Consider the following 20,931-nt stretch of genomic DNA (forward strand, 5'->3'; position numbering starts at 1 on the left):
TCAGGTAGCCAAAGTACTGGAGTTTCAGCTTTAGCATCATTCCTTCCAAAGAACACCCAGGACTGATCTCCTTTAGAATGGACTGGTTGGATCTCCTTGCAGTCCAAGGGACTCTCAAGAGTCTTCTCCAACACCACAGTTCAAAAGCATCAATTCTTTGGTGCTCAGCTTTCTTCACAGTCCAACTCTCACATCCATACATGACCACTGGAAAAACCACAGCCTTGACTAGACAGACCTTTGTTGGCAAAGTAATGTCTCTGCTTTTTAATATGCTATCTAGGTTGATCATAACTTTCCTTCCAAGAAGTGTCTTTTAATTTCATAGCTGCAATCACCATCTACAATGATTTTGGAGCCCCCAAAATAAAGTCTGACACTGTTTCCACTGTTTCCCCATCTATTTCCCATGAAGTGATGGGACCAGATGCCATGATCTTCGTTTTCTGATTGTTGAGCTTTAAGCCAACTTTTTCACTCTCCACTTTCACTTTCATCAAGAGGCTTTTGAGTTCCTCTTTACTTTCTGCCATAAGGGTGGTGTCATCTGCATATCTGAGGTTATTGAGATTTCTCCCAGCAATCTTGATTCCAGCTTGTGCTTCTTACAGCCCAGTGTTTCTCATGATGTACTCTGCATAGAAGTTAAATAAGCAGGGTGACAATATACAGCCTTGACGTACTCCTTTTCCTATTTGGAACCAGTCTGTTGTTCCAAGTCCATTTCTAACTGTTGATTCCTGACCTGCATACAAATTTCTCAAGAGGCAGGTCAGGTGGTCTGGTATTCCCATCTCTTTCAGAATTTTCCACAGTTTATTGTGATCCACACAGTCAAGGGCTTTGGCATAGTCAATAAAGCAGAAATAGATGTTTTTCTGGAACTCTCTTGCTTTTCCCCTGATCCAGCGGATGTTGGCAATTTGATCTCTGGTTCCTCTGCCTTTTCTAAAACCAGCTTGAACATCTGGAAGTTCATGGTTCACATATTGCTGAAGCCTGGCTTGGAGAATTTTGATGCAAAAGTAGGAAGTCAAGAAACACCTGGGGTAACAGGCAAATTTGGCCTTGGAATACGGAATGAAGCAGGGCAAGGCTAATAGAGTTTTGCCAAGAGAATGCACTGGTCATAACAAACACCCTCTTCCAACAACACAAGAGAAGACTTTACATGTGGACATCACCAGATGGTCAACACTGAAATCAGATTGATTATATTCTTTGCAGCCAAAGATGGAGAAGCTCTATACAGTCAGCAAAAACAAGACCATTCAGGTATGACCTAAATCAAATCCCTTATGATTATACAGTGGAAGTGAGAAATAGATTTAAGGGACTAGATCTGACAGATAGAGTGCCTGATGAACTATGGATGGAGGTTCGTGACAATGTACAGGAGACAAGGATGAAGACCATCCCCATGGAAAAGAAATGCAAAAAAGCAAAATGGCTGTCTGGGGAGGCCTTACAAATAGCTGTGAAAAGAAGGGAAGCAAAAAGCAAAGGAGAAAAGGAAAGATATAAGCATCTGAATGCAGCGTTCCAACGAATAGCAAGGACAGATAAGAAAGCCTTCCTTAGCGATCAATGAAAAGAAATAGAGGAAAACAACAAAATGGGAAAGACGAGAGATCTCTTCAAGAAAATTAGAGATACCAAGGGAACATTTCATGCAAAGATGGGCTCGATAAAGGACAGAAATGGTATGGACCTAACAGAAGCAGAAGATATTAAGAAGAGGTGGCAAGAATACACAGAAGAGAAGAGGTAAACTGAAGGAAAATAAAGGGATCACTCCTTCATAGTCTGCATTAAAGGGGATACAAAGAGAATAGAGGGATAAATCGGCAGATAAACGGTGAATTTTAAGGACTTTTTTTTTTTTTTTTTTTTTTAAATCCCATCTTTTTGGCAAAGTAGAGACCATATTCCATACACACTGCTTCATTATCAGTCCATGATTTCCATCCCCTTTCCCTACTAATGTCTGATAAAAGCTGGCTTCATGCCCTGCTTGATCCAGATCTTAGGTCCATTCTGCCGTTTCTCCTTTCCTGAGCAGAAAAGTCCATGCACAAGAGGCCTACTGTGTATTTAAGCTATCTTAGATGTCTGGAAAGCGTGTAATGGAAACCCACGAGAAGGGCAATGGTTCCCCACTTTAAGAATATTTTACCAGGACAAATACTACTTCCTTTTCTCCAACAGTGAGAATTATTTAACTATTAATTAATATTATTGAGTAGATGTTTTTATATTAATATTACAATTAATTGATATTTAATTAATTATAACTCATTTTTTAAATTATTTGACTCACTTTTTTAACTTTGGCATCTTGGAAGCTCAGAGATAAATTTATTTATTTTTTTTTTTTATTTTATTTATTTTTTTTTATTTATTTTTTTTTGCGCATTTTTAATTTTTAATGTCAAGCTTAAAGAAAAGTTCCAAAAATAATACAAATAATATCCATATAACCTTTGCCCAGATTTTTCACTTGTTCTTATCATTTCACCCCATTTCTTTATTATTTGTCTGCTCCCCACCCAAAAAGTTTTTTTCTAAACTCTTGGAAGGCCTGCTGCAGATATCATGGTTTTTATTCCCATGAAGTATCCCACATACTTCAGTACATATTTCTGAATTTCCTAAGAATAGGGATATTCGGTTAATAACTGTAATAGTACAGTTGTCAACTTCAGTAATTTAACATGGATAAAATACTTTTATTAAATCTACTGTCTGTATTCTAATACTGTTAACTGACCCTCAGTGTCCTTTTTAGCACTTTTTCCTTCTAGTACAAGATCTAGTCCAGGATCAGATATTGCATTTCATTGTCATGTTGATAAAGTCTCTTTTAATCTGGAACACTTTTACAGCCTTTCTTTGTTTTTTATGATATTACTTGTTAGGATTTGTCTTACATACTGTGGTGCTCCCATGTTGGGTGGATATATATTTATAATTGTTATATCTTCTTCTTGGATTGATCCTTTGATCATTATGTAGTGACCTTCTTTGTCTCTTTTCACAGCCTTTGTTTTAAAGTCTAATTTATCTGATACGAGTATTGTGACTCCTGCTTTCTTTTGGTCCCAATTTGCATGGAAAATCTTTTTCCAGCCCTTCACTTTCAGTCTGTATGTGTCCCCTGTTTTGAGGTGGGTCTCTTGTAGACAACATATGTAGGGGTCTTGTTTTTGTATCCATTCAGCCAGTCTTTGTCTTTTGGTTGGGGCATTCAACCCATTTACGTTTAAGGTAATTACTAATAAGTATGATCCCGTTGCCATTTACTTTATTGTTTTGGGTTCGAGTTTATACACCATTTTTGTGTTTCCTGTCTAGAGAATATCCTTTAGTATTTGTTGGAGAGCTGGTTTGGTGGTGCAGAATTCTCTCAGCTTTTGCTTGTCTGAAAAGCTTTTGATTTCTCCTTCATACTTGAATGAGATCCTTGCTGGGTACAATAATCTGGGCTGTAGGTTATTTTCTTTCATCATTTTAAGTATGTCTTGCCATTCCCTCCTGGCTTGAAGAGTTTCTATTGAAAGATCAGCTGTTATCCTTATGGGAATTCCCTTGTGTGTTATTTGCTGTTTTTCCCTTGCTGCTTTTAATATTTGTTCTTTGTGTTTGATCTTTGTTAATTTGATTAATATGTGTCTTGGGGTGTTTCTCCTTGGGTTTATCCTGTTTGGGACTCTCTGGGTTTCTTGGACTTGGGTGATTATTTCCTTCCCCATTTTAGGGAAGTTTTCAACTATTATCTCCTCAAGTATTTTCTCATGGTCTTTCTTTTTGTCTTCTTCTTCTGGAACCCCTATGATTCGAATGTTGTAGCGTTTAATATTGTCCTGGAGGTCTCTGGGGACTTTGTTTTAAACATGTAACTCTGTATCACATAAAGGTCACTGAAAACTCTGAGTCCTCCCAGTGTGCACACATCGCTTCCCAGTCTCCAATGCAGCAGGTGTAAGCTCAGGCAGCCACCAGGTGTCAGCCCAACCTTCGCTCAGTTAAAGTCTGAGAAGGGTCCACTGTTGTTGCCAGTGTAGGGGAGACAGGCACATGAGGCCTTTCTGGAGGACAACCTGGCCACACTGATCACACACACCTATTATGACCCAGCAAATGCCATCGTCAGGTAATATGGTCTAAAGATTCTTGCACGTGGATACATATTTATAACTGTGAAAATGGGAGAAAAAATCAAGAAACAATCTAAACACTCAAAATTAGGTATTATGGCCCATCCACCTTATGAAATACTTATGCAGCCATAAGGCAAACCTGCATGCACTTACAAAGAAAACATTTCAAAAACTTGTTTCTCAATGAAAAGAGCATGTGACTTGGCAATGAGATTAGTGCAATCCACAAGTGTACACATGAGTGTGTGCATACCTGGGAGTGACCAGGAGGTCACTCAGGACCTCAGGGAGGGAGTGTCGGGGGAGAGAGGACTGTTACCTTCCATCCTACCTTTGTATTTCAGCGATAGCATGCTTGTGATAATAAAGTCATACATACAGCGATGATAACATGCTTGTGTATCAGTGGAGTACCGATTACTGGAGTAATAAAAGATTCTCTTCTTTAAAAAAAGAGGAAGTTTGAAATGAAACTTCTTTCAGAATTAGACTTGTAGTTCTTATCCACTATCAGTAAGAAGGAAATTAGCTGACGAGGAAAAGCTGGCCACAGTTGTTTGATTCAAAGAGGATAGCAAACATGATAAGCAACTCACCACGAGATACCAAAGTACCTGATGAAGATGAGTTCCTTGAAGGCAGAAAATCTCTTCGCAAAGAGTTGGACACAATTTAGTGACTGAACAACAACTACAACGACCACAGAGTAGGTGCTTCAAAGAATGTTTTCATGAATTGAGCTGAACGGGCCTCCCGGCATGTAGTATTTATCACCTAAGAAGAGGAGCTATTCTCTGTTACCAAAATCTGGAAAGCTATCCTAAGGACTCTTTCTCCTGGGTTTACCTATAGACACCTCCAGCATGTACATCAGGTGCCCCAGACCAAGGCTACCCCGGTAACTGAAGGGGGTCACATGCCCCAATTCCCAACAGAGGCCAGTGTGAACATCCTCTCTTTCTACCTAGAAACAGAGTCACTCCCACCCATCCTGACTTGTCTCCCTGGTTTCTGAAGATGGACCATCTCTCTAACTGGTGGCTCCTGGCCCCACTGACTCCTGACTGCTCACCCAGTACAGCGCTGCCAATTCAGTCCAGTCATTTCTCCACCCTGCCCTTTCCATGATTAATTCCTCTCTGCATATTAATAAGACACCTCTCAAGCCTAAAAACCCTTTCCTGTCAAGCTATTGGCCTTGGTTCCTTCCTTTCACTGCCAGTACCCTGAAGGAACCATCTACACTAACTGTTCACAATGTTCTTTTTTCTCCCATTCCTTCCTTGATCTTGACACTCTTCCTACGGCCAAGCCTCCATGTTGGGGATCCCCCTCTACCCGACATCGGTACCATGCCCTTCTCTGTGACATCCTCTCCATCCTCGGCTCTTTCCAGATTCCCCCCCACCTTTTGGGCAACTCCTTAGTACTGTTTACTGCCCACCTTCTCCTTCAGCCCTCTAAATCAGACCTCTTAGCCCCAGGCTAGCAATATATTCCTGACACCTCTAAAACCGTATCTATTACTTTGCATGCACTTGTATGCTTTTAGAGAAGTCTATGGTTTTCACCATAGACCTAAAAAAAAAACATTTGTTGTTCCCAAGGGCTTTATTCTGAGCCCTTGTTTCCCTGTACGCGCTTCTGCAAAGTCTTTTTATGCCAGGGTCTCAACCCCACAGGGAGGCTGGTATCTCTTAAACCAGGGTCTCTGGCCTACCTCCTACATTCCCATTTGTCAGCTGAACATGACCAGGAGGACACTTGGGTCTTGGGGACTCAATGTGCTGAATACCCAGCTCAATACGTTGAGCCTTAAATTTGTTTTTCATTCTGTATCCTTTATCTCAGTGGCAATACTGCTAGACATTTCAACATCGCCCCAACTCCTTTGATATTAAATTAGTAATCAAACGGTGTTGTAGTGTGCGTCTTATTCTTAGACACGCTCAGGAGTAATCCGGTTCAACGTCTGTCTGCTCCTCTCCACCCCATGTCGGGCATTCATCACTTGCCCCTCGGACTGCTTTATTACAGTTGGCTAGCTGATCTCATGGGCCCAGTTTCTCCCTGCATTTTCTCTCTAAAACTTCAGTATTTCACTAACAGTTTCTGGGAAATAGGGCTTTGTTAAGCCTATCCTTTTATTTTCTACAACAAACATGTACCGCTTTTACTGTGTTAAATATTTACATAATTGGGAGGAGGGACTGAACAGATCTGATCACGATAATCTTAGCCCCAACCACCCCTGGCTCGCCCGTACCTCAGCCAGGGCCAGGGCCTCACGCGCCTGCCTCCCTGGCTCCCAGGCTGCGCTCCCTGACGCTCACTTTGTGCTCTCGCAGCACAACCACAGCTCTTCCCTCGCCTCCAAACAGCAGTCCTGTTCATACGGCCCCTTCGGCCAAGAAAGCCAGCTTTCCCACCCTGCTCTCCATGTTCATCCTTTTTCTTTCAAAAGACCAGTTTCAATATGACTTCTAATTAAGACTTCAGTGAACCTCTAAAAATCCACCCCCTTTCTTCCTCACACACGTTCCCAGGGCCTCCAGACGGCTCACAGAGCCCCGGAGAGAACAGCGGTGCTTCCAGCATGTGAGCCGGGCCCTTCCTTCCCACCCCTGGGGCCCAGGACGGCACTCTGCTCACCCGGGGCACCAGACAACTGTCTGACTGATGGATGGGTGGGTGGAGAGGCTGACAGGTGGATGAATAAACTCAGGAGGAAAGCACAGCACACTGGAAGGCACATAAGAATGTGCTGACAGACATATGTGTTTACTTGAAGCTCTTGTTACCAGGCTAAGCAATGGAGAGAACTTGCTCTGGTTTTAAAAACTGAAGTGGTTTTAAAGCTGAACAAGTCCAAGTGTACTTTCAAACATAACCCACCTGACTCCAAAGCTGCGTTTTGCTGATTGCCTTGTGGTAACTCCAAGAATAAACATAAAGAGTCACTTTAGCTCTCTGAAGGATAATGGTGCAATGCTTCATTAAATAATATTAGAACATTACAAGTTCGGGATTTGCCAAAATAATCCAGTCAAGACTAGAATTCAACAAGAAGTGTGCGCCCAAACGCCAGCAAACTGCGGGCTATTCCTACCACAGGGTGGTTACTTTAAGCAATGGGACTTTTAAGCCTGTGTAAGGATTATCACTCACACAGCTCTTCTTCTCAAAACAACTGCCTAACTTTTTGACACTTACCTTATTAAGAATGTGTAACTGCAGTGTATTAGCTTGGCTATCATTTATTGTTAAATACTAAATGTACATCCCTTTTGTTTTCTACATAAATATCCTACCAAAGCTCACAGGCAAAACAAGAATGTGAGACAGTTTGGTCATGTCTCCCACCCTCAAATTGCAGCTTCCTGTTACCATACACTGAAAACGACTGCTCCCGGACGGTCCTGGTCAGTGGTTTTCGGGTAAATGAGTTCTTTTTCAGCAGATCTTGGAAGAGTAACTTCCAGGGCTGCCTGACAAGGAGTCAGTGCATAGAAGATCCACACCCTCACAAGGATTTATCAAGTGCCTACTCGGGTCCAGATACAGATTCAGGAGCTAGAGGTAAAGTAAATAACGCAAGACAAAGACACGAGATAATCTAACAATGAAATTCACTCCATAGAAACAGAATACTGAAAACAAGCAGTCTTCCCTCTGCTTCTAACTAGGACTCCAGGTAAAAATCTAAGAATGACAGCTACATAAAAAGTGGGGTTGCACACACTGCTGATGGAGACGTAAAGTGAAGCAGTCTTTTTGGAAAAAAGTTTGGCAGTTTCTCAGAAGGTCAGACATAACGTTACCATGTGACCAGCAGTCCCACTCCTAGGTATGCAGCCAGGAGAAATGAAAGCATATGTCCATGCTAACACATATACAAATGTTCACAACAGCACTGAAAAGTTGAAACACCACGCATACCCATCAACTGATATATGGATAAATAAAATACAGTGTTACCCATACCCTGGAATAAAACTGAATGGAATACTCACACATGTTACCACATGGATGAACATTAAAGACATCATTCCAAGTAAAGGCAGTTGGACAAGATGCCACATATATAACACTCACATGAAATATCACAAAAGACAAACCTATAGAGCTAGAGAACAGGTCAGTGGTTGCCTGGGGTGAGATGAGGTGGAGTAAATGGGACTGACGGACGGGGTAAGGAACTCTGCTTGTGGGGCTGTGATGAAATGCTCTAAAACTGACTCTGGTGGTGGCTGTCCAACTCTGTGACTATACCAAAAACCAGTGGGCTATATACTTTATGTATGTGACTGTTATGTAAATTATATTTAAAAAAACTTGTTACCAAAAAAAAAGTTAGGTTGGTAGGTAAAGGAAATCTCTTCATGAGATATTAAACCTATTACTAGGTTGTCTACTGATGTATCTTCTGTTAGGCAGAGCCAGAATTTCTAGATGCTCCTGGATCTAAGTTGAAGGATTCCCTCAACATTTCGTGTCTCAGACATTTGCTAGAAACTGGCAAAATAAAGATGAACGGGCATCTCTCTATTCCAGAAACAATTCAGTCTATCAATGTCCTCCCCACCTTTCCCCTCTTCTTCTGTCTGAAAAAGCACAATTTTTAAACCAGGAAGCTGGGGGTTAGAAAAGCACATGTACAGAACTGGTACAGCCTCCATCTGACGCCTCATCTGCCTTGCCTGGCTCCCCCTGCCCTTTCCCCGTGGCCCCCCAGACCTTTAGGCTCTTCTTACAAGACTGTCTACTCTATCACATCCAGATCCTGTATATCAACACTTGGCCAAGAAATTCTCAAAGCAGAGAATTTCATGTGACTCTCACGTGACTTAGAACTTATAAACACTTATAAACTTATAAACACTTATAAACACTTATAAACTTATAAACACTTATAAACACTTATAAACTTATAAACACTTATAAACTTATAAGCTTATAAACACTGGGGGCTTAAATACCTAACTCCTTACTTAGACACCTGACAACTGAGACTGTTCAAATAATACCATTTCTTTTTAATGATAACTTTTATTTTTTTATTTTTACTGTGGTAAAATATTTAACCATAAAACTTACCATTTTAACTATTCTTCAGTGAACATTCACACTGTTGTGCAACCCTTATCACTATCCATTTCTAGAACTTTCTCATCATTCCAAATGCAAACCCCATAGCTCATTAAGTAGTGTCTCCCCAGCCCCCAACCCTGGCAACCACCATTCCACTTTCTGTCCCTGTGTACTCACCTATTCCAGAATACCACTCTTTCTGATCTCTTTGTTTTCCTACATAAAGCTAAAAAAATTCCTGGCAAATTTTCCAAATGACCTTTTAAATACTCAGATAACCTACAATGAGAGTAAACATAACTGAAATATTTTTAAAATAACTTTTTGTCAAAGAAGCTGTTACCTCTTTAATTGCCATCATCATTTTTAAGAGTGTGGGTTTTGCAGAATCAAAGTGCTCTAATGTACGTACTTACCAATGCTCCTGGGGTCACACCCTGCATCTTACTCTATGTAAACTAGGCCTCAAAAAGTTGTTCAGAATCACCACAGTAAGGACCAGTGCGTGTCCCCTCTGGCCTTGAGCTGTCACATGAACTCCAAAGATCAAGATGACCCCTTGAGGGCACAGGGCCAGCCAGGAAGAGCAAGGCTGGACATCCAGCAAGCCAACATCAGGGGCAGCATTACTCACTTCATCAGCTTCTGTTTTGTGGCCGAATCTTTGAAGCTTCTGAATTCCTCGCCAGCTTTGATCTCATAGAACTGCGGCTTGAGGACCGTCTGCTGATCCTCCCGGAGCTGTTCCTGCCTCTTCACTTTTTCCTCCTGTTGGAGAAGCCGGCGCTGTTTCCTGACCTCTGCGACCCAGTCTTTTTCATCATCTGAACTCTCAGAACTTTCTGCATCACTTGGTTTTCCTTCCGGTTCTTCCTCCTCTTCCTGAAAATAAAAATAGTAAGAAGCAGCTCCTTTCCCTCTGCCAAAAACATCGACCCGTTATTTCCTTTTAAATAGCATTAGCCTATCAGAGTCTATCAGACACTGCATGCATTGGAAAAAAATGTCTTTAATAAAAGAAGGTATATTCCTAAGCTGAAGGTCAAACAAATTACAGCTTTATTCAATGACTCTTCTAACCTATACAGAAAACTAAATATTACACAAATTCTAAATGATAAATAGTACATTACTTTTCCATGAAGTTCCTGTTGTTCTAAGAGTCTCAGTTTCTTCTTCCTTTTTTCACTAATTTTGGAAACAAGTGGATTCAAAAGCCTAAATTCTTCACTCTCTTCGTCTACTTGGAAGTCAGGGTTCTCAAACATAACTTTAAATCGATCATCGGTGAGAATATTAGGAAGGCTCTGTAAGAAAAAGAATATCAAAATTTAAAGTTAATATTAGAATAAAATCTGCCCAGGAAGATAGCTTAAAAACATCTTACTCAACAATTTATTAAAAAGCTACATAAGGCACAATTTATTAAATTATGATGAAATTGTTAAAGAACCAGTTTCCAGGCCTTCCTTCTTGCTTATTTCTTACCCCTATTTCACAGCAGATATGTATTACTTGGCTGCTGCACACAATGAGCTAAGAATGAGTCTTTTGGGCTAAATTTACGCTTAATATGTTGGAAAGAATTTTCCTTAGTTAACATTTTTTTGATGTAAAAACATTTCTCAAGGAAATACATGGTTTTGAAACATGGCTTTCTAAGCATGGCTACTACGCTGAATGAGAATCAGTGAGTCCGTCAACTTCAGATTCCAAAACTGGGAGAGGAAGCATGCGCCAATAATAAGTTAAGAATTGACATGGGGTGGGAAGCTGATGGTGTCAGTTTACTGAGTCTGAGTTATTGGAAACATAATGGATATGTCCTTCCCTTATAGGATAGCCTCATCAATTTTACCCTAGGCCATTGCATTGTTCTCAAAGATACAGTGTACGACTGAGATTTCAACATAATAAAGCTTTACGATTGAGACCCATTTGGATAGCTTAGGACTGACACTGAATTCCTTTTTATTTGTATCACTTCTGAACAGAACATGTTCTAGAAATGTACTATAAACTTAGTGAAGTGAAAAGTCGCTCAGTCATGTCCGACTCCTTGCAGTCCATGGAATTCCTATACAGTCCATGGAATTCTCCAGGCCAGAATACTGGAAGGGGTAGCCTTTCCCTTCTACAAGGGATCTTCCCAACTCAGGGATCAAACCCAGGTTTCTCACATTGCAGGAGGATTCTTTACCACTGAGCCACAAGGGAAGCCCAAGAATACGGAGTGGGTAGCCTATCCCTTCTCCAGCAGATCTTCCCGACCCAGGAATCGAACCAGGGTCTCCTGCATTGCAGGTGGGTTCTTTACCAACTGAGCTATCACTGTAGCCCAACTATAAACTTAAACAGATGATACTTGTATACACTCAGGGCTTCCTACTGTCCTTATCTGCAGTAGGCTTGGAAACAAGATAAACTAACCTACCTGACAGGGTTTGTAGACAGCCTAAGGAACAGGCTGGAAAAAATGAACCTGTCTGTGGTGGCCCCTGGATCTACCTAACAGACTTTATCTTACTTCCTGCTTCTCCACTACTGAGAGTAAATCTGGCTCTAAGTTGTTGAGTCAGAATGCTGTTTTTGTATAACAACTACACAAAAAATTGCCCAAGGGTCCATCTAGTCAAAGCTATGGTTCTTCCAGTGGTCATGTATGCACATGAGAGCTGGACTGTAAAGAAAGCTGAGCACCAAAGAATTGACGCTTTTAAACAGTGGTGTTGGAGAAGACTCTTGAGAGTCTCTTGGACTGCAAAGAGATCAAACTAGTCAATCCTAAAGGAAATCAGTCCTGAATATTCATTGGAAGGACTGATGTTGAAGCTGAAGCTCCAATACTTTGGCCACCTGATGCGAAGAACTGACTCACTGGAAAAGACCCTGGTGCTGGGAAAGATTCAAAGCAGGAGAAGGGGTAACAGAGGATGAGATGGTTGGATGGCATCACTGACTAGACGGACATGATTTTAAGCAAGCTCCAGGAGCTGGTGATGGACAGGGAAGCCTGGTGTGCTGCAGTCCATGGGGTCACAAAGAGTTGGACACAACTGAGCAAGTGAACTGAACTACACAAAAAAATTGGCAAACCATGAGACACTAAGGAACTTGGGCTATTTATTACCTGTATGTACCTAAAATCTGACTAACCTTTACTAAAATTCTGTGATATGCTGAATTAATATTTGAGACACACTGAAGGCTCCTCTGTTATCATTTCCAAGACAGATTTAGAAACAAAGAGATATGTCCAAGGCACTCACTCATTCACAACTTGACTAAAAAACAAACCAGACTCTACGCTACAAGGTACCTTATGAAGGATGCTAAGCAGACATGACAGTACTCTAGGAGTAGAGGGGTAAAAAGTAATTCCAACAATAGATATCTCAGTGGGGAGGGGGAGGGGAGAGGGGAGCACATCGGGGAGGAGGCTTGAAAGAAGGGTACTTTGCAACAGATAGGAATTTGGGAAGAGCATTTCCAGCCTCCTGAGGAGTGGTGAGCAGTCTGATAATGCTAGGATAGTGGCAAAATTTGAAAAAAACAATTTTTGATCAGGCCAGATTGTAAAAGATTTAAGATGCCGCGACCTCACTCTGCAGTAAGGGGAAATGACTAGGGGAAAAGAGGATGAGGAGGAGAAAGGTGACAAACAGGACAGTGAGTCAAGAACCTCACAACAGAGAAGCTGCTTTGTGATTCTGCAGCCGATGGTACACGCTGGGCTAATGAGACAGAACTCAGACGCGAGCAAGACACGAGAGGCCACTTGAGGAAATGGGAACAAGGACAGGGCCTGAATCAGGGCAACTGGAACCCAAGGTAAAGATACACGAGTAAGCCAGAATTGACAGATATCTCTATGGAGGAGATGGGAGGAGGAATACTGAAAAATACTGTTAAAAATTTATACCAAAGGTCTAGTTAAAGTGACTAGAAAGCTGGGGAATACCGTTAAGTTAGGATCTATCATTGGAGATGATCAGACAAAAAAAGACATAGGGTGGAATAAAGGGCAAGAAATTATGTACCCAAGAAACCAAGACGTCCCCCAGTGGCTATAAGTATACCATGATACATTCAGACAACAGAGTATTATTTAGCGCTAAAAAGAAATAGGGTATCAAGCTACAAAAAGACAGAGAGAGACCCTTTCTAAGCAAAAGAAGCCAATCTGAAAAGCTACGATCTCAACTAAATGACACTGAAGAAAAGGTAAAACAATGGACTCAGGCAAAAGCTCAGTGGGTGCTAGGGGTCCAGGGAAGGGATGAAAAGGTGGAGCTCAGAGGGTGTGGGGAAGCGAAAATATCCTTACCTTCTAATAGTGGACACGTGTCTCAAACCACAGCATGAACAACACCAAGGGTGAACCCTAATGTAAACTATGGGCTTCAGGGGATTATCACGTATTAAGGTAGGTTCATCAGCTGTAACAAACATCCTCCCTTGGTGGAGGATATTAACAGCGAGGTGGGTTGGGGCTGGACGTAACACACGTGTGGGGGGCAGGGGGTATGTGGGAAATCTCTGTACCTTCCTCTCGCTTTTGCTGTGAATGTAAAACTGTTATTAAAAAGTGTCTTTAGAAAAATCCAGTGAATGAGAGAAGTTAAACAGAGAAAAAAAAACAAAATTAGGTTCCATTTAAGACTGGTTAAGTCAGTGTATGCCTGGATTCTGATGGATGCCATCAAGTGTCTGAAACCACGCACCAGGGCTCAGGAGAGAAGAGAGGGCTACACTGGATACATTTTGGAGTTACCTGTAAACACAGAGCAGGTGATACTGCCCAAGACTAGAAGAACAGCTATTTGCTAAGTATATATTTTCAGGTTTTATAGTTACATATTGTCAGGTTTTATATAAATAGATATAAAATATAATGTATATGTATATAAAATGTATATTTAGATATAAAATGTATAACATATATGTATGTGAAGTTGCTCAGTCACGTACAACTCTTTGTGATCCTACTGACTGTAGCCTACCAGGCACCTCCGTCAATGGAATTTTCCAGGCAACAGTACTAGAGTGGGTTGCCATTTCCTTCTCCTGGAGATCTTCCCAATCCAGATATCAAACCCAGGTCTCCTGCATTGCAGGCAGACAGATGCTTTACTGTCTGAACCACCAGGGAAGCCAATATGGACTGGAAGAAACACAAGCTGGAATCAAGATTGCCGGGAGAAATCTCAATAACCTCAGATATGCAGATGACACCACCCTTATGGCAGAAAGTGAAGAGGAACTCAAAAGCCTCTTGATGAAAGTCAAAGTGGAGAGTGAAAAAGTTGGCTTAAAGCTCAACATTCAGAAAACGAAGATCATGGCATCCGGTCCCACCACTTCATGGGAAATAGATGGGGAAACAGTGGAAACAGTGTCAGACTTTCTTTTTCTGGGCTCCAAAATCACTACAGATGGTGACTGCAGCCATGAAATTAAAAGACGCTTACTCCTTGGAAGGAAGGTTATGCCCAACCTAGATAGCATATTAAAAAGCAGAGACATTACTTTGCCAACAAAGGTTAGTCTAGTCAAGGCTATGGTTTTTCCTGTGGTCATGTATGGATGTGAGAGTTGGACTGTGAAGAAGGCTGAGCGCCGAAGAATTGATGCTTTTGAACTGTGGTGTTGGAGAAGACTCTTGAGAGTCCCTTGGACTGCAAGGAGATCCAACCAGTCCATTCTGAAGGAGATCAGCCCTGGGATTTCTTTGGAAGGAATGATGCTGAAGCTGAAACTCCAGTACTTTGGCCACCTTACGCGAAGAGTTGACTCACTGGAAAAGACTCTGATGCTGGGAGGGATTGGGGGCAGGAGGAGAAGGGGACGACAGAGGATGAGATGGCTGGATGGCATCACTGACTCGTGATTGCTCTCTTATTCAGCATTTACTTTGTTACAAATATGCAGATACTCTTTACATCTCCTCCTCCTCTCCCTGAGTGCTCTCTTGTGTTTGACTCTTTGCAACCGTCTAGACCGTTGCCTGCCAGACTCTTCTGTCCATAGAATTTCCCAGGCAAAAATACTGGAATGGGTTGCCATTTCCTTCTCCAGGGGACCTTCCTGACCCAGGGATTGATCTGATCCAACCCAGGGTCTATGCATAATTATGTCTTTTCCCTGGGGAGATAAATAATTACTTAACATCTAAGCTGATGCTGGTATGGAAGAATCCTTAAGTAGGACACTTCTCCCACAGTCTCTGAACCACAGAACATACCTTGCCTACGGATGTCATGCACGACAGTGCCTGGCTGGGCTGCTGCAGAATTCGAGAGAAGTACCTTCATACAAGACTTTAAGGCAATGGTGAAAATTTGGCAGAAAAGGCCAACGGGCAAGAAATGGCCCTTGTAAGAAGGTGGCTTAGCTACAACACATACCCTTATAGATCAAATGGATCACTATTTGCTTGCCTCTCCCAAAGTGCTGTACCTACTGGGAGCGCAATATATAATAGCTGAAAGAATAAATGAATTGATTCTTAATTAGAATTAACACCATCACATTTCTAAGTTTGGATAAGGTCCAGATAATTGCTCCCCGACATTATGTGGTGGGTCACCTGCCATTGGAGATCTAACATGAAGTGAATGGTAAACATCTTTTTAGAATTTAATTATGTTATCAGTGAGAGCAATATCTGGGAACACATTTCATTGTCTGCCTCCATGAAATTTCAGCTGGAGTCAAAGGAGGCCATAACTGCACCGTACTGACTTTTAAATCAGAAGTTACCAGAGCTATTAAGGCTCTTAAGAGTTTGAAAAGCTGAGTTCAAAGACAAGACTAATGAAGTGCTGATGGATTTAACAATTCTTTCAAGTATTCTTTACAGTTGTAATGAAGGACTTTTTTCTTAATTCAGGAACAGTTTTTAAGGTCTTTGTTTTTTGTTGTTTGATTTTTGGCCTCACCTTGCTGGATCTTAATTCCCTGGGATGCAATCCAGGTGCCAGCAGTGAAAGCACCAAGTCCTAACCACCGGACCACTAGGGAAGCTCCAAGGCCATCTGAGTCAGACACAACTGTTACACGACAAATTAGACGCGCTCTCTAACAACAGACTTTTTGTTGCTGCTGTTGTTTAGTATTTAGTAGCTAAGCGGTGTCTGACTCTTTGCGATCCCATGGACTGTGGACTCTTTGCACTCCCATGGACTGTGGTCCGCCAAGCTATTCTGTCCATGGGATTTCCCAGGCAAGAATACTAGAGTGGGTTGCCATTTCCTTCTCCAGGGGATCTTCCTAAATTAAATATTTCTGGAAAGAAACTGAACTCCAATAATGAGACCTGACTTGGGTCAGCAAGCCACTGAAAAGTCAATGACAAACACCCCTTTCTAGCAGTATTCTAGAGTTCACACCACTATAAACACCATGCTTCCAGCTTCCAACAGCTAAAGGGAAACTGATGGAAGAAGAGAGGGATTTCTCAGGCTCTTCCTCTTTGCACTTGCAGTATGAACAGCACGTAGCTGGATGCTTCTTTATAGGATAACCCTATAAATTGTTTTAAAGGCACAGACAACCATGACTTTCCCATGGACTCCGCAGGTCACTCTGCATGTTTTCAGCTCTTGGGGTTGTTGCTACCATCCTGCACCCCTGGGCACAGCAAATGCCAACTGTGTTCTCCATCTCCTTCGGCCGTCTCTAACCTCAGCAAGAGTGTGAAGAAGGGGGGGGAGGGCAGAGAGAAAGGGGGCTTCTCCCACATCTTCACAATCATAAGACCTTTAAGAAAGGCTCCTGCACACTGTGTAAACCATGCTGCACAAAGTATCAAAATTAAACAGTAATTTGTGTCGTATTCTCTGTAACACTGAATGTCATACAGACTCAGATGCATAAACTGTAGATAGGAAAGAAGACCTCTGCAGTGTAAACCAGCTCCTCTCCCTTCGCACTGCAAATGCGTGTAAATCCAAAGATCGTATCCGTGAAGCTTGGGGAATGACCTATAAAGCTGACAAGTTACCTCCCTAACCATCCTCGGGCTGGGTTAACAAGAAAATCACTGGAAGCATGCCAAAGAGAACGTCAAGGGAGCCGGAAGCACCTAGTTTTGAACACTTAAAGATCTACGCATACGTGTGATACACTGATGAAATTAGGAAGGTACACAGCCACAAACACAATCACAGCACCAAGAAGGCCCCCCCGTCCCCACCGCAGTCCTACTCTTCATCTTAGAGAAGAACACGCTAGACCCAGTGAAGCTCAGGGTCACCCACAATGACACAATTGGTGAGCAAGGGGGACCAGACGCGAGACTCTTCAGTGGCAGCCCCCTGACACTCCTGAAGAAGAGTCGTACAAAAATAAATACACAAAGAGCTCACTTGTCTCCATTCACTTACCTGGTTAAAAAACTAGAGAGAGAACTGAGAAAGAATAAACACTAACAAAACTCTGGACAGCTCGACACAGCTGGCCCAGATACACAATTTGCCATCTACTCAGGCAAGTCCTGCAGGCTCTTAGGAGAGATGGGATCTTTACAACTCATTCCAGAGAAGAGTCTGGCCCACTTATCTGCCTGCCTGATCTAAGCCGATGGGGAAACAGCACGGAGAGGAATGAGGAAGCTCTCACTTCTGTGGGAAAATGAGAAAAAATCCGCCTCCTGTCTTGACACCACCAGCTGACCCTTACTTAATTTATGACTGACCTTTGTCCATTTTACATTAGGGATGGAAGGTAGAAAGCAGTTATTCCTTAGAGTGCATGCGCCCAGTAATGCCAAGTCTAAACAAAAGCTGGTTAGTTTTTCAGTTATAAACAAACCTAGTGACTACAAAGAAAAACAATAAACAAACTATTTAACAATAAAAGGGTTATTTAAAATATATCCACAAGATAAAATATGCAGCTCTCAAAATATTTATAAAGACTGTTTAGTAAAATGGGAAGCCACGTGTTATTTTACAGACCCAAGATAAATATTTTATATATATATATATGGTAGTATCTTATTACAGTTTATAATTTTAAGATAAATAAGACAGGAAGGAAATTCACTAAACTATTAATGATGCCTTTCTCTGGAGAGAAGTACATGAGTGAAAAAAAAAAAAAAAAAAGAAGTACATGAGTGACTTTCTTCTTTATACTCTTTATCTGTTTTACAAACTTTCCATATTGAGCATATACTATCTAATAAGCAGAGGGAACAAGGAAAACCAAACACATTTTCAAAGTAAAAGGATAATAATCTACTATCAAGAAAACAGAGAAATAACTTATCAATATTTTCTTTGCCTTGTAAAATCTTACCTTAACTTTCTTTTTCCAGGTAGATTTTTGTTTCTCCTCCTCTTCCTCAATTAATTTAAGTGCCAACTCTTTGTTAACTTTTGGCAATTTCTAGTGGAGAAGAAAAAAATAAAAAGTCGTACTGCAATACCTACAATTGAGCTTTGAAGGTTAAAGCAAAGAGCAGGGACAAAGGGACTCTATGTCCTACACTGCCCTGGCCAATACACACACACACATTCACTCCTTGCACCTAATAATCTGGAAAAAGGAAAAGCTTGCTACTAGTCTCTGCACTGAAAGTGTGTGTGTGTGTTTTACAAAATGTTCAGTTGGAAACGATCATATCCCTTGGTGGTCGATCTCGATCAGGCCGGGAAGGCAGGAGGAGACGGGGCTTCCGCTTCCCCTCTGCTGGTTGCAGGGCTGGTGTCGTGCGTCAGTGGTTCTGTCTCCTGGCAGCAATGACGTGGCTCCAGCAGAGCAAGGGAGTCCAGTCTGTGGCTCCCCCACACTCCCGGGAACAGCCTCGTCCCACCTTGAGGGCCCCACCGCCAGCTGTCAACCCTCCTCCGAGGTCCGAGTCTAGGCCCGCCTGTCTCCTACTGCCCAGTCCTGGCGAGTTAGCTGCTCCCTGCAGCCGCCCCCTCCTTTATGAGTACCGCAGTGGTTTTGCCTCTTCACCTCTCTAACACCCGGGTAACAGTTCTTTTATATTAAACTCTCTGATAATAGAACTAGTGTGGCCTGATTCTTGTCTGGGCCCTGGCATAATCTGATGACCGTTTCCCATGATCCAAGCAGCTAGCCTAAGACACTCCCACGTGTCACCAAGAAATGGGGATTAGCAAAGCCCCAGCACTCCAAAGTCTAAAAACACCTGTTTGAAAGCAGCATCATATTTTCTTGGTAGGACCGACAGTATCAGCTCACCTGGCATTACTTGCCACAACACCGTTACCTTTACCATAAGGATGAAACTAGAACATCCACCCTCACGACACATAAAACATGTCAAAAATATTAGTGAATGATGTAAACTAAGAATGGGAAAAGTAAGAAAGGGATGGCAAGCTTCTCCGAATAATAAAATAAAAATGCAGAGCCTTTCTCTAGTAGCTTCAATGCTGACTCTAGTATTTACCTTTAGTTGCACTCTTTGTGCTCGTGTTTCTTCTATCTTCTGCCGGATCTTATCTTTCCTATATTCTTCATAAGCAAATGGATTTACCATCAATTTCACCTTTTTGAAGTAGAAGAAAATGAAACACAAGAGAACTAGATTCAGTAGCATGTCTCATATACAGCATGAATATTATGCCAAAGGATAGATATTTTACAAATCTTAAGTATGTTTTATAAAAATATACGTAAGTAGAGAAGAAATGGCCACAAAGTGACTGTCAGTCACCTTAAATAACCGTAGCTTTATACTTACCTTGTGGTAGAGCCTTATATCCATGAAAAATCCATGCATATATGCCCGAAGAAAAGGTGATCCAATGAGATGTGTGAGCCCTGGGGAAGTTAACCAGAAGAGGGCAGACCTTTATGAAATCCTGATTAAAATTCAGCAGTTTTTCATGGACTACAATTTGATTATAATTTCACTTCTAAGTAAAAATGTAAGGATTAGAACCACTAATCTTCTTTAATAACTGCAAAGAAAAGTTTAATCTACTTCAGCAACATTATCTTACTTATTTTTAATGTAACATTGTACTAAGCATAAAAATGATGGAAAGGTATTCATGAGCTATAACAGACTAGTAAAGAAGGGCTTCCCATACTACTGGTTCTCAGGTTTTTTTCATTCCATGAAAGTGAAGTCACTCAGTCGTGTCACTCTTTGCGACCCCGTGGACTGTAGCCCACCAGGCTCCTCCGTCCATGGGATTCTCCCGGCAAGAATACTGGAGTGGGTTGCCATTTCCTTCTCCAGGGAATCTTCCCGACCCAGGGATCAAACCAGGTCTCCTGCATTGCAGGCAGACGCTTTACCCTCTGAACCACCAGGGAAGCCTTTTATTCCATAAGCCAGTTTTAAATCTAAAAATAATACTGAGATTCAACACTAGGTTGTCAACTTTCATATTGCCAAGCAAGAACAGGGCCGGGGTAGGGGCGGGAGTGAGGTGGGGGAAGGAGATGGCCCGTAATTTCCAAAAACAAAAGAAAAACTGTGTCACAACAATAATGTAGGAAGGGTATGTGTTCCCCCAAAACAGAATAACTGGCAAATGTATACCAACACATGTACTATATACACACATACTGCATTATGGATGAATGAAAAGTCCAATGCCAGTGAGTGTCTAGCAGCCCTGCTTTAAAGAGTATCTTTCACAGGGTTCCCAAGATTTAGTAGATTTCATTTACAATTAGTGGTGCTGGGGGT

The 20,931-nt window shown here is 41.7% G+C and overlaps 1 protein-coding gene across 6 annotated transcripts in view; it reads right to left on the reverse strand.

The window, feature by feature from the left end:
* NOL10 (nucleolar protein 10) overlaps positions 1–20,931 on the reverse strand; it is a 92,045-nt gene that overhangs the window by 13,495 nt on the left and 57,619 nt on the right. For all 6 annotated transcript variants that reach the window (XR_015136404.1, XM_086325567.1, XM_086325565.1 and 3 more), the window contains 5 exons: positions 19,972–20,051; positions 19,678–19,776; positions 18,555–18,644; positions 10,385–10,558; positions 9,886–10,133 (listed from right to left, as the gene is read on the reverse strand). Coding sequence is in view for 5 of the 6 variants with exons in the window: in XM_086325567.1 (XP_086181693.1) it covers positions 9,886–10,133; positions 10,385–10,558; positions 18,555–18,644; positions 19,678–19,776; positions 19,972–20,051 (691 nt within the window). In the remaining variant the exon portion in view is untranslated. The remainder of the gene's footprint in view (positions 1–9,885; positions 10,134–10,384; positions 10,559–18,554; positions 18,645–19,677; positions 19,777–19,971; positions 20,052–20,931) is intronic.

Source organism: Bos grunniens, chromosome 11, assembly GCF_055505025.1.
Source record: "Bos grunniens cultivar Pamir isolate PY7600 chromosome 11, Bosgru_T2T1.0, whole genome shotgun sequence".
NCBI lineage: Eukaryota > Metazoa > Chordata > Mammalia > Artiodactyla > Bovidae > Bos > Bos grunniens.